Below are 15,038 nucleotides of genomic sequence, written 5' to 3' on the forward strand. Positions count from 1 at the left end.
AAATAGAAATGTTATATGACTGATGACTTCTGACCATGCCTAGAATTATCAGAGTATCAGGTTGTATCCCCCTCAAATTGCCAAAATTGCCAACTCATGCTGCAAATTCTTCTCCTCAACTCAATGAAGAAATAAACTGTTAGTTTAACAGTTTCATGAAACTTTCTTGTTGCACTATAGCTCCCTGAGGAGAAAACAAAATCTCCTTTAACCACAATAAAAATATGAGTAGGATATCTCTGAACAAGGTATTCCTAATGCAAGGATAGTGGTACTTAGATATTCACTGATTTTATGTGCTAAGCACCCAATATTTAAAAAACAAAGTCAAATTACAGAATACTTTAGTCACTCCTTCTGCCAATTCTACTACTTTTCCTGCTGTCACTGAACTAGTACCTACAGCATAAGTATTTTCCTAAATGCTGGTCACACTTGCCTTCAGTAATGCAAACATCTACAACCTTGTCTTGGTTAGAACCAAAGGATTGTGCAGAGGGTATCAGCATCACGCTGTCTTAGTCCCCCTTTTCCAGAGAAGCTACAAGTTTAACCTCTGGCCGTACAGAACCTCTACCACATGTGCCCACCACTGAACATGCTTCAATAGCTTGAAGAGCAATGACTGCTGTCTTTTCCTGACAGCACAAATGTAATTACCACCATGATTTTATCTACCAAGAAATTCAAAACAATACACAAAGTCCAGGCTCCAGGTCACTCTCTCCCTCTAACATAATATTCTACCATATGCTGGGAGCATCAAGATGGGTAATGATGTTGGGAAGGCTGGCTCTCTCTAATCTGCTTTGGTTGATAATTCCCCCACAGAAGGGGCTGCAATCACATAAGAGCAAATATTGGGCAATGACAAAAAAGGACCACAGGCTTGGAGCCCCAGTACTAGAAAGAAAGGGACGGAAGCAAAGCAGAAAACACCTGTCCTGATGCTGTCAGCATCATAGAAATTTAGGGTGTCATTACTTTTAAATAGGAACAAATGACCAATTTTATAATGAAATCAATAAAACATTTAAAACAAAAATTTGGTGCTAAATGTGTTCTTCCATATAATAGAAGCTTTAGGCTAATTCAAACACAAGACATTTTCCAATCAGAATGACTAGATAACATGGAATTAAAGTTAATTCCTAATACAATCTACAAAAGTACCCATTCTGAAACAATCATGACTAAAAAACATTTGATCATTGTTTCCAAACTAAAGTCTGTCATAGAAGGTTAGCAAAAAAGCTACTTTGAAAGTCATCCCATATTTATTATTACAACAGTATTATTTTTAAATGTGAAAATAATTTTAAATTAATTTGTTATAGGTATTATGGTGTGCACACATCATAAAATTTAATCCAATTAAATTTTTACACATAAAGAAAATTTGCAATGTGAAAAGGAGAAAAAAGCCAACATTACACAGTCAAAAGTCAACGCATTACTCCTAAGTTTATAGCAACTTTCATTTCTCAGCCCAGTACAAGAAGGATTTCCACTTGGGTATTATGAATTACAAAAGGGGAAGAACAATAAAATAGCCCTGATGTATTCTCAGCACAAGCCTTAGTCTTATTCTTACAAGTCCACAGTTGATGGAAATGCCTTCTTTTGCCCTCTCGCCTGTAGCTCCAGTTCGCTTCAGTCGTTCTGATCCTGCCAGATCAACAAAATGGAACTTTGCAGTCAGAGTTTCAAATTCATTCATCTGTGATGATTCAGAAATCACCTTATTATCAATTGCATTCTCCTGCAATTGAGGAAAATAATTAAAAATATTTTATTAAGATGATACTAAATATCCTTCAATCCCACTTTGTCCCCATTATGTATAAAATCAAATATAGGCATGTGGCCAAATAAATATAAGCACAAAAATATCTGTTGCAATTAGAAGTTTAAACAAAATTGGGTAAGAGAAGGTCAAAACCCAACTGTTTTATCAGCTGAAGCTTTACTTATGTCAAAGGGAAACTTGTAGCATAAAATCCTCAAAATAAAGGGTCTTGGGTAACTACGTCCATCACCACATAGCCACAGCATGCTTTCTGTCCGTTGCAGACATATATCCAATTTTTTTTTTTTAATTTGAAAATCTTACATGGTTAACCAGCTTTAGCTTACACAGGACATCTCATTAGGAAAAGGAATGCTCAAACCAAATTTGATACAAATGTTCTCTGTGAGAATTCACATGATTTTAGGGAAATGAAGCCTGAAAGTTTAAAAAATTAGAACTAATAACTCACAGTATCTATTTGTGGACACATTCTGGTTTGAGACAAGTGAATGGTAAAAATGGCATGTGAACGAGAGCTCTGGACATTCATTTGGGTACTAGCAGTGGTCCGGGATAAAGCACCCAGCTTCAAACACTGCATCATCTGGAAAAGGGAAAGAAGAAAGGGTTTCACTTCAACAGTACTTAATAAACAACATCCATACAATGAGAAGTCTGAGCAAATGCTTAAAATCCCATGTTAAAGGATGCAACAGATGTAGATTTTCTTATTTTAGTTACAGGCACATTTTGAGCTGAACTTCTTAGTATAATAGTGTATTTTTTAAATAGGAGAAAACACTGAGATTCCATTGTTTGCCATTTGCTGACAGTTGCAGCTTCCATTTCAAAACAATTACAGTAGAACACTTTGGAATAAACCAAGCAATGGCTGGGATTGCTCAGGCTCTTCTGCATCTTCTGTTGAAATATTTTTCTGTAACTTTTCTAAACAGTCTCTCTTTAGGAGCCATGATACAGTCTTACATATGTTACAGCAAAAAGCACAAAAGGACCATGGTCTCATCCTTGACTTTCAATTCTAACCCTTTTTTCTAGCTATGAAAAACCATACAAACATTGCCTTAGATTCTTTCAATGCTATAATAAATGTACTGACTTTATCATAACTGTGATATTTTTAAAAAAGAAAACCCTGAAAAAAGTGAAGATCAGATTTTAACTCCATGTTACACCTTAGCATACAAATTTCATATCTTGATCAGCAAAGCTGATATGCTATATTTTATATGCTATATTTTAAATAAAGCAAATATCCTCTATTTAACTGTAACATAATGTCACCTCTGATTCTGTATTCACAGTACGTGTTGTGACGCCCACAGTATAAATTCCACCAGCTGAATCTTCATGAATCCTTATATTTGATTTTTTATTTTTTGCATCAATATCACGAGTGGTATCAAATAAGTCAAGAACCTCTTCATTATATAGCTATCAAAAAGAAATATTTTAAGTTTAATGACAGCAGAAATTGCCTCATGGCTATAATAACACCTACTGCATACTATCTTTCAAACATATCTTAAAAGTTCTTCCAGATGACATACATTTCTTCAAAATAACACATAAAAATGATTAAAAGTACAAACAAATGCCAGATTCCTTTACAAAGGATAAGGAGAGTAAAAGACTACATCATGACTAATGAGTTAAAGACTAGCTAAAATATTCCACTAATCCTTTGCAATAGATAAACAAATATGTATAAATACAAGCAAATTCTAAAAAAAAATATGTACCAAATGTAGACAAATGCTAAACTTAGAGAATTATAAGAAATTTTACTACTTGAGCTATAATACATATTCCCATTAGCTTCACGACCCTTCTTAATGTATTTAAAAAATTAACACTTAGTATTTTGCAAGATCAGCAATGCTATTACAGTTTCTGTGTCAATAAAGGTTGACAAGATTGTGCTACCACCTTAGAAGACGATGAGTATGCTTATACTGCTCTCAATATGCTTCAAGTCACAATGTCTAACAACATTGGAAGGGAAGATAGAAGAACACTTTCTTTTCTTTTCCACCAGCAGTTACCTTTCTTTTGGCATAAACACATTCTTGGTTTTTACTAAATTGAAATGTCCATGAAAATCAACAGCAAGATAACTGATGTTAATTTGAATTACATTTTATTTTGCACTATATCATGCTGAATAAAATGTTTCATCAATGATCGAAATGATTAGCTCAGGTGATCCAATTAGACTCGAACACTCTCTGGACCAAGCACGCAGAATTATAGCGGCACTGTCCATCCAAATGCGATATTGCTCAAATTTGAGACATCCTCTTACTGTCACATCCCTCCCACCAGCCGAGACTGCCCTAAATTAATCCAAGCCCACCCCAACCTTTAAAACATCTGCCTATTCTTGTAGTAGTACCATCTTCTATAGCCAGATATATGTTACATAATCAATCCCATTATTTCTCACATTCTCCTCCTCTCTTTTGGTCTTAGTCCCTGAATTTCCAGTGCTTTGTGAGCCTACCTGCATTTTAAGTAGTTATAGGACAAAGAGACAATCTGAAATAAACAACATTGTTTTACTCTATGGGCACTGGTCAACTGATTATAATCTTAAATGCTGAAAAGTAAGGAAAACTGATTATCTATTATTTCTTACTACTACTATTACCTAATGTTAATTCACTCAAACAACATTTGTTAAACACTACATGCCAAGCACTAAACTGGAGGCAGGAGTATAAAATCATAAGGACTATGTCGTAAGAATAAGATTTAAAGGAAACTAATGACACAATTACACTATTACCTCTAAGAATTGGGCATTGACTTTAAAATCTGGAGAAGGAAGTCCATTTTTAATTGAAGCATGTTTTTTTTCTTCAATACTCTTGAAAAGGTGTTTAACAGCACGAGAAATAATACCCTGTTCTTCCTCAATGATGTTAACATCAAATCCTGTTCCCATTGTATATGTTTTGCCAGCTCCAGTCTGAATAAAAGAACAGAGAAAGTTAGGTGTTTGACCTTAATAACATAATTTCAAGTGACAAAAATTAAAGTGCAACTGAATTGACACTTGCGAAAAGTTACAGTTTCTATGAAAACAATTTGGTACTTACTTGTCCATAGGCAAAAACTGTAGCATTATATCCTTCAAAACAACCTTCAATTAGTTTTTCTATACACTGAGTGTAAATCTGCTCTTGCTGGGAGTCAATGTCAAACACATAATCAAAAGTGAAAGCTTTATCTTTCCCTAGGAAGACCTGAGGTTCTCCTGGTGTGACAGATGTACAAATATGGCATCCTTCAATCCTTTCTTTGGCAAGCTGTGGTCTTATTCTGTGAGAAGAATAAATAAATAAATAAAAAGATAAAATAAATGGGAAAAAACTGAAGAAGCTGAACTTTGAAATTCCTAGCCAGATCTTTTAAAATCACTAATGTAATCAACTACTTGCTCCTTGGATTGAAAATTTATACTGAGTCAATGTCAGTATGAGTTACTTAACAATCGCCAGAAAAATCATGAACAAGAGTAAAATTAATCTTCAATACTTTTGCAAGTAAATACTGTCCCTTAACTCTGGAAGAGGTAAAGATTCAGTTAAATAAATTCAACCACCACAGTGCTATTTGTTGCTATCTTCGTTTTAGATTTCTTCTCTTATTTCCAGAGAGAAATTAAGAACATAGTATTTACCTGGATGCCCTTGACTCACCTTTTTTGCAAACTATTCACTAATGGTTTCCAAACTTATTTGACCATAACCTTCTGTTGGTTTAATGCATTAAGCATAATCCCATATATGAATGTATATATTCATTTATAAATACATGTATGTACTATATTGATTTGTCATATATCATGATATACAAAACAGAATTTTGAGAAGAAATTAAAAATATAAATAGAACTTTGATACTTTCTCTCCTACATCAGTGAATCATCATGTACATTGCCATATGTTCTCTCTCTACTTGGAAGACTACAGCATTAAATCTCCCCTACACCCTACCTTCATCTACTTCAGATTCTAGGACCTTCCTCTTTTGCCTTCTCTACCTGATTTCAAGGCCTATATTTCCAAAAAAGGAAAGTATATTTATCTGGTCTTATTCTATTCACTCCATAAGCAGCGCTATCCTAGACATACACATCTCTGACTTACTGTATCGAGGTCTTTTAAGAGGTTCCTATTTGCCATGGAGAAGGAGAAGCAGTTTAGGGAAGAAAGACAACCAGTGACAAACAATATAAAATGATAGAAAAAAGAAAGGACTTTTTTTCTTTTTATGGCCACATCTGCAGGATATGGAAGTTCCCGGGCCAGGGGTTGAATCAGAGCTGCAGCTGCCGGCCTACACCACAGCCATGGCAACACCAGATCCAAACTGCATCTGCAACCTATGCCACAGCTTGCAGCAAATACTGGATCCCTGACCCACTGAGCAAGGCCAGAGATCGAACCCACATCCTCACAAAGACAACATCGGGTTCTTAACCCACTGAGCCACAACAGGAACTAAGAGAAAGGATTTCAAAGGAATCTGGTTCCATAGTCTTATTCTCTGAGACACAGAAACAGAGGTCTATAGACGTGGAACAAGTTCATCTATTTGCTAGAGATGAAGCCAAGCCTAAGTTCAGATCACCTGAGTTTTAACCTTTGCCAGTTCATCAGGGTAGAAAGTCAGTGGAAGATAGGAAAAGCAGTACTGAGAAGGGATTGAATTTCTGTAACTCTGGTTATCTTAAATAGAATTCTGTACTAGCAAAAAAGTGTTTTCAGTAAAGAATATATTTACTTATTCACTTTTTCCTTCTTTTGTGTTTTTTTCATAAAGTCTTCGACTTCATTTATTTCTTTTAATAGAATGCAATAATCAATGTGAAACTGGCCAGGTTTGTTGGAAAGAGGGATGAAGTGGCTTTCAAGAGACTTGGCTTCTACTACTTTTCTCTCTCTACAGATATTATGTGGTTCTTCTCTCAAAGCTCCAATTTCCTCACCTATTGAAAGAAACTATCATTTCCAAGATTCCTTTTATATCTAACACTATTTGACTGAAGAACAAAATATTATAAAATGAGAAAAGGAAAATAATATTTACAAACTGTTAAGATAAAATGATATTATAACAAATAAAAGGGTTTCTTATAAGAAGCTACATCTATGGACTATAGAACAGCCCAGGGTAATAGCAGCTTTAGCTTTCTGATTCTACATTTTCTTGATGAGTAGTCTTTCTCAAAATTAACATTCCCTTCTTTCCAAACTCCTCTTCTCCCTATGAATGGATGAAATGAGATAGGAGAAAACCAAATCCCTCATCTCCTTGGAAGAATCACCAGTCACCTCCTTCTTCCAAGGAGGATGAGGGATTTGGTTTTCTCCTATCTACTCATCAAGAAAATGTAGAGCCAGAAAGCTAAAGCTGCTATTACCCTGGGCTGTTCTATAGTCCATAGATGTAGCTTCTTATAAGAAACCCTTTTATTTGTTATAATATCATTTTATCTTAAGTTTGTAAATATTATTTTCCTTTTCTCATTTTATAATATTTTGTTCGTCAAATAGTATGACTGCTGGCAAGCTAGAAATAGGAGAGTCGATCTCAATTACTCCTTCTTCCCTATCCCATCTACCTAATCTGTCTCTAAGAGCTATTAATTATCTCTGAAATAGCTCTTAAGCTCATCAATTTCCTTCCTTCCCAATCAACACCTCCCAAATCAAAGCCACCACTACCTCTTACTTGGATTATTGGAAAAGTCTGCTCACCAGTTAGCCTGTGTCAAATCTTGTCCCCTCCCCACAACCTGTTCCACAGACTGCAATATCAATGATATTTGTAAAATAGGAAGCTGCTCACTACCTTTCTTAAAACCCTTTGGTATATCCCTAAATGGCTCTGCAGCCTCCTCTTGCCATGCTCCATCTTTGCATCAAAGCATTTTGGTTAGTGATGGTGGTGATGATTTATTTTTAACCAGTTTCACTAACAAGGTATGCTCCCTCTAGCCTCTATGCCTTCAAATATGTTTTTCTCTTCTCTTGAACACTCTTCCATCTTCTCAATCACCTCCCAAGTCATATTCCAGCCCGAGTATCTCATGTTTCCTATCCTTCAGTCTCTGTTTTCAATTTCTGTTTAGATTTCACTCCTTTAGGAAGCTCTCACCTAACTGCATTCCAACATAAAGTCATATTTGAGCCCAGGCTCTTCTGTCTCCTAAAACCCACCTCATTTCCCCCAGGATTCTGCTCTCTCTCTCTCTCTCTGATGTATAACTGCACTGTGACACTTCATAAAATTCCATGTAATAAAACAGATAAACATGAAAACTATCTAAATGAAAATGAGCACCAGGCTACTATTTGAAATCAACACCTCATTAATTTTAAGTAAATGATTCTAACCACAGGCTAACTTATTTGGTTATTAAGATACTTCCAATTTCATTTCAACATAAAGAATAAGCACTATTTGACTTGCAGATATGACAGCCAATTTTAGAATGTCAGTGTTACTCAGAACTTAATCTCCCAACCTCTCCTCACCTGAATTTGTTATCCTTGCTAATGGCAAGGAGGATTGCATTTTAAGGATGGATGATATGCAATTCCACAATTTGCATGTTTGGGGAGAGACAGTGGCTTTAAAGATGGGTGGAACCCTTTTCTATTGGATGCAGGCAATGGCAATTTGTCAGCAGGTCTGAAAAATTCCCAATTAGGGATTCGGAAGATGTGGTATATATACACAATGGAATACTACTCAGCCATACAAAAGAATGACATAATGCCATTTGCAGCAACATGGATGGAACTAGAGACTCTCATACTGAGTGAAATGAGCCAGAAAGACAAAGACAAATACCATATGATATCACTTATAACTGGAATATAATATCCAGCACAAATGAACATCTCCTCAGAAAAGAAAATCATGGACTTGGAGAAGAGACTTGTGGCTGCCTGATGGGAGGGGGAGGGAGTGGGAGGGATCGGGAGCTTGGGCTTATCAGACACAACTTAGAATAGATTTACAAGGAGATCCTGCTGAATAGCATTGAGAACTTTGTACTCATGTTGCAACAGAAGAAAGGCTGGGGGAAAAATGTAATTGTAATGTATACATGTAAGGATAACCTGACCCCCTTGCTGTACAGTGGGAAAAATAAATAAATAAATTAATTAATTAATTAAAGGGAGGATAATGTGAGAAAAATGCAAAAAAAAAAAAATCCCAATTAGAAAGGGATGGTCTCTGGCACATGCAGATAACTGGAAGGTGACTATACTTCAAAGGTTAAAGATATATTCACTTTCTCAATTCTCCTTTGAAAATTCTAATTTTAAACCCTCAAAATCCCTACATTTATACTCAAGTCAAAAATTCTTAGATTAAGTCCTAACTCAAGCCAATTAATCTGCTTTAAAAATTTTGAAATTTACATAGCTATAAACCTCAATTTAAAAACCATAATTTGAGGAGTTCCCGTTGTGGCTCAGTGGTTAACGAATCTGACTAGAACCCATGAGGTCACGGGTTCGATCTCTGGCCTTGCTCGTGGGTTAAGGATCCACTGCTGCTGTGAGCTGTGGTGTAGGTTGCAGACGCGGCTCGGATCCCACGTTGCTGTGGCTCTGGTGTAGGCCAGTGGCTACGGCTCCATTTCGACCCCTAGCCTGGGAACCTCCATATGCCGAGGGAATGGCCCTGGAAAAAGGCAAAAAAGACAAAAAAAGACAAAAAAAATAAAAACCATAATTTGAGATTAAATATAGACAAACTATACTAGCCCTGCTGGGAAAAAGAAGACTAAAACTAAAATCTGACATTTATTACTCTAAGTATTTTGAAATATTTTCTTTGTACTGTTATATAAAAATAAGAACATCAAACATACTTGTCTAATCCCAACACTAAGAAATAATGAGTTAACATTTCAGTTAACACTAAGAAATAGTAACAAAGCCCTGCAGCCTTTTTAAAATGTGTAATCATACAACTAGATATATTTAAAACTGCTTCTTAAAGAAAAAGAATTATGCATAAAACTTACGTCATAAATTTTTAGAACAAGACATTCTAATACCCCATAGCAATATTATATTATGAAAGCCAACAACAATGTGGGTTCTATCTACAATATTAATTTGCTAATGGAGGTGGGATTTTTTAAAAATGTTACACTGGAAATGAATGTAGACAGGCTGAGGCTGTTACAGAGAACAGTGACAGTTCCACTTCAGAATGTTATTTTTGTCCTTCCTAGAGAATGTTATTTTCCTGACCAATATGGTGGGATCTGAAAGGGAAAACCCATTGAGAGCCATAGAGAAATAAATGTAATTTGTTATATCTAGTTTGTGAAGGTTGAAGGTTTGAAACAGAGTATGCTAAAGGTTGTTATTTATTCAGTTTTAAGATAAAAGGACTTGAACAAATGTCTCCATTTTCTGAATCTTTCCATCAATATACAAGTAGCCATTTGCTTCTGTTCTCAACTCTATTGAAACTGCTTAGACAGAAGGTAAAAATGACCTTTTTTTTTGTCTTTTTGCCATTTCTTGGGCCGCTCCCGTGGCATGTGGAGGTTCCCAGGCTAGGGGTCTAATTGGACCTGTAGGCGCCAGCCTACGCCAGAGCCACAGCAACTCAGGATCCGAGCGACCTACACCACAGCTCACGGCAATGCCAGATCCTTAACCCACTGAGCAAGGGCAGGGATCGAACCCGCAACCTCATTGTTCCTAGTTGGATTCGTTAACCACTGCACCACGACGGGAACTCCAAAATGACCTTTTTATTTCTAAATACAATGAACCCTTTTTTACTTTCATCCTCTCTGACTTCTCTTCAGCATTTGATCCTACTTACAACTTGTAGGGGAGGGAAACATTTTTCCCTCCATCTTTCTAATTATCCTTGCTGGGACCCTGTAAATTAGATTGACAAGAGACAGATTAACAAAATAAAAAACAAAGAGAAGTTTATTAACTTGTGTATCATGCATACATAAGATTCAGTGATGAGTAACTCCAAGAGTGGTTAGCACTTGGGTTTATGTAGCATCTTAACAAAAAGAAAAAGGACTTTTGAGTTTCTAGGACAGAAAAGTGTGGGAATGTAAATATATGGAGGAACTGGAAGATAGGTGAAGTGAAGTTTGTTATGTAGGATCTGTTGGTGTAGTCTCTGGTAATTAAATTCTGTCCTTCCTGGTAGAAAGCAGAAGAATACCTTTATAAAAGTTACATCCTGCTTCTAGACAAATTGGGGGGAAGGCAGAGATCATTTTTTGTATCTGCTACTTTTAATTACCTTCGGGTCAAAAATAATCCTTATGTAAAATTGGCACATTATAGGGTGCATTTTCTGCTACCCTTCAAACTCTATAGTGCTCAGTAGTTGGCTTTTGTAACATTCCTTCTTTTTTTTTAATTTGACTTTGATTTCTGAATTCTTCTTTTCCTCTTATACCTCATATACCAATTTCCCTTAAAATGTCAATGTTTTCCCTCAAAAATCTCCTACTTATTTAGCATAGTGTCTAAGATTTTCCTAATCTGGATTCTACCTGCAATTCTACTCTCAAATGTAGTTGCACTCAGCTACATCAAACCACTGATCATTTCTTGATCAACTTATATAGTTTCACTCACCATGCCAATGTACATGGTTTCCTCTCTGCTTGGAATGCTAGACCTCCACTTCTCTGCATAGAAACCCCTCTGTAATTTTTCAAGACCTAGCTCAAACAGCTGTACATTAATAAGGCTTGAATTAATCTATGCAACTTGTACATGATTTTATAACAATAGATATCAAGTTGCATTCTTATTGATCCACTAAGTAAATGAATTATTTGAGGCTTAAGAATAGATCTTATTCAATCACAAAAAAATTCAACAAATGTTTACGGCTGAACTCCTATAAACTGCTCTAGCTTAAAGGAGGGGTAGCATTCCAATACTGGGCATGTGTTTATCACAATACTCTAACTTCTGCCCCATCACTTTACTCTGTTAGTAGAAATTTGATCTTGCGTAAACATTTAACAATTTTATGTCTTAATTTTCTGATCTATAAGATGAATAAAGGAGCCTGGATTTAATATTCCTAAAGTTCTCTCTAATTTCAAATTCTAATTATCCCTTTAAGAAAAGCAAAATCCTGACTTAAAAGAGGTATCAATAAACAATCTTTTTTCTTCTGTTACACCCTACATCTACCATTAGTTATGCCACTGGTTCCTTATTTCTTTATGGTTCCTATTATTCTCTCCAGTTTTTAAAGCAATTGCTCCTGTGGCCACAGGGACAAGGAACTTCATTTATGGAAACACTGTATCATGGCTCTTTGCAGTGACAGTAGCTAGTGAAGATGAGAGGAGAATCTGGGACTAAGACCAGTAGTTTCCTTAAATTGGATTCTATTTTCTGTTTCTTTGCCTTCATAATAATCATAACTGGTTTTAGTAACTGGTTTTAGTATCAAAAATGCTAAGAGGACTAGTTTCAAGATGCCCTGGTTAAGACAGAAAAATAAGATAAAATTTATTTTGGGGGAATCGGCTTATAGTTGCTTCCTTTCCAATTACAGTTGAAGCCATGAAACAGCAAAACTATATTTAAGGTTTAATTCTGTCACGTCCTATTGGAAGAAGCCACCCCCCATGAGACTGCAGCATCCTTGCACATTCTGGCTAAGTATGCCAGAACATAAATCCCTGACTACTCTTTTCATGGATCACTTCTCCAGGATGCATGTGCAGCAAGCAGCCTGTAGGGATAATGTCTTCCACTTCATAGAGCTGGCCTGCTTAGGCAAAGCAATGGAAACAGTGAATACATAATGAAAACAGTGAATCTCCTAGCTCAATGTTCCCTTTTTTTTTTCTTCACTTTTACTGAGATATAACTGACGTACAGAACTGTATCTAAGTTTCAGGTATACAGTATAATGACTTCACTTACATCATGAAATGATTACCACAAAAGTTCAATGGTCTTTCATCAACTCATATAGATACAACATTAAAGAAAAAAAAAAAAGATATTTATCCTTGTGATGAGAAGTTGGTGTTTCCTGATATCCATGTAATAGGTCTGCCTGCATTGCCTCCTTTGAATAAGATGGTTAGGATGGAAAAGCAGTTCAAATCACGTGACATTCATGATGTTTATTACCGTAATAAAATTTCCTTGTCTACAACTCAGGAGTCTCTGTCTTCTGCCACTGCACATGAAACAGTAAAAGACTAGCTTACTAACTTGTAAACAGGGTAAAATCTCAGACTGTGCAGATCTTAACACATACTGTGACCTTTAGCAAGTCACTCTCTTAGCTGCAATTTCTTTATCCATCAAATGGTAATATTACTGTCACAAAACCCACATCACAGCACCTTGAACAAATGAGATAAAGTATAGTAATGAAAGCCTAAGTAGGTATAAAGTGTCATTGTCGTCGCTGTTGCTGCTGTTGTTATTACAGCACCACTTGAAAATTTTCCCAGTCAGTTAATTCATGAGGCACCTTAGCATCTTAAATCCATTTGGGCTTTCCAGCACATTAAAGAATGCGTGATTTTTGGAGTTCCCATTGTGGCTCAGCAGAAATGAATCAGACTAGGAACCATGAGGTTGCGGGTTCAATCCCTGGCCTTGCTCAGTGGGTTAAGGATACAGTGTTGCTGTGAGCTGTGGTGTAGGTCACAGATGTTGTTCAGATCTGGCATTGCTGTGGCTCTGGTGGAGGCTGACAGCTATAGCTCCGATTCGACCCCTAGCCTGGGAACCTCCATATGCCATGGGTGTGGTCCTAAAAAGCAAAAAGCAAAAAAAAAAAATAGGATGCATGATTTATTCTTTGGCTTCCCAAACTACTGTCATATTTTTCAAATACCCTCTGTGTACACTGAGTCCTTAGAACAATTAAATGGAAAACTATTATGTCAGAAATGGAAGTATAATACAATAGAGAACATTACCTGGATATGTGTGTACACATACATACAAATACATACACACACACATATGTACTGCTATGCAAAGATAATCAAACTAAATATGTTACACCTTCATTTGCAATGTCATAATCCCAAATTAAAACCTTTTCATAGTAATAAATAATCAAGCCTCATTATCCTGCTATTCATCTCAGCACAGAGTACAGTAGAAGCCAAAACAGGAATTTTTATCCTTTTAATATTTTTATCATTGTCACTACCCCCATATAGCCAGTAAGGAAATTTCATTCAGAATGGAAAGGAACCAAGCCCTCGAGTAACAGGTTCTTTTAAAAGGGGGAATTAAATTGTTATGGCACATTTGTCCTCATGCTGAAATAAACTCAATCAAATGCTAGTGACAAGAATGTTGGCTTGTAGTTACTAAAAGGATGCTGCTTTAAGGAAAATAAATAAATGAATGTTGTTATACCCTCCCAGTACTTGTCACCCATAATTTTTTTTCTAAATTATAAAAATGGCACTAACATCACTCATTAGCCTAAGCCCAAAGATACAGGCAATCAAACCTATAATTTGAACTTAAACACATACAGTTGTGTTTGTTTTTCCAGACTTCTTCATTCACCCTCATCTTTCCTATCCCTCTGGTTCTCTCTTTCATTAAAAGCATCACAAGAGACAAGCCTTTCTTTGCTAGGTGACTGGCCAAGTTATTTTCATCCCCCGCCCACCCCAGCCACAAACAGAAGAGGAACGACAAAGTATCTTCCTTTTGTAGGTGGCCATTGCTGATCTCTTATTTTGTTGGAAAACACTATTGTCCTCAACCTACAGTTTCATAAGCATGACAAACTTTTCCATTTCCTAAATGTCTTTGTAAACTATCTCTTCTTTTTTCGTTTGAATTATTCTGATCTCATCCTCATGTGACTATGGTTGGTCTCCAGTTTACTCAATAATCTGACCTGATTCCTGCTCTGTGTGGCTCTTTTACTTACAGCTCTCTGTAACTAGCCCACTTGACACCTTGTTAGCACCTTTGCTCTTCTGACAGGACACCAGTAAATCTGTTCCTTGAACAGATCTTTTCCCTTTCTTGGTCTCATTTGTCAGTAGATGATCATTATTTTGGATGCTACTTACTAATATTCATTTTGATATCTTCATGTTAATTCTATCTTACTAAGTCCTCTCTTCCATTTCTTAAAAGGGCATTTTGTCACCACAACTAAGTCACTGGAATTTTTGGTCCCT

At 36.0% G+C, this 15,038-nt stretch overlaps 1 protein-coding gene across 6 annotated transcripts in view; it reads right to left on the reverse strand.

Annotated features, from left to right (window-relative positions):
* KIF21A (kinesin family member 21A) overlaps positions 1 to 15,038 on the reverse strand; it is a 144,298-nt gene that overhangs the window by 71,993 nt on the left and 57,267 nt on the right. For all 6 annotated transcript variants that reach the window (XM_047787962.1, XM_047787965.1, XM_047787963.1 and 3 more), the window contains exons 2-6: positions 4,915 to 5,137; positions 4,602 to 4,784; positions 3,098 to 3,247; positions 2,262 to 2,396; positions 1,595 to 1,762 (exon numbers count right to left, since the gene is read on the reverse strand). In XM_047787962.1, coding sequence (XP_047643918.1) covers positions 1,595 to 1,762; positions 2,262 to 2,396; positions 3,098 to 3,247; positions 4,602 to 4,784; positions 4,915 to 5,137 — 859 coding nt within the window. The remainder of the gene's footprint in view (positions 1 to 1,594; positions 1,763 to 2,261; positions 2,397 to 3,097; positions 3,248 to 4,601; positions 4,785 to 4,914; positions 5,138 to 15,038) is intronic.

This window comes from Phacochoerus africanus, chromosome 7 (assembly GCF_016906955.1).
Source record: "Phacochoerus africanus isolate WHEZ1 chromosome 7, ROS_Pafr_v1, whole genome shotgun sequence".
NCBI lineage: Eukaryota > Metazoa > Chordata > Mammalia > Artiodactyla > Suidae > Phacochoerus > Phacochoerus africanus.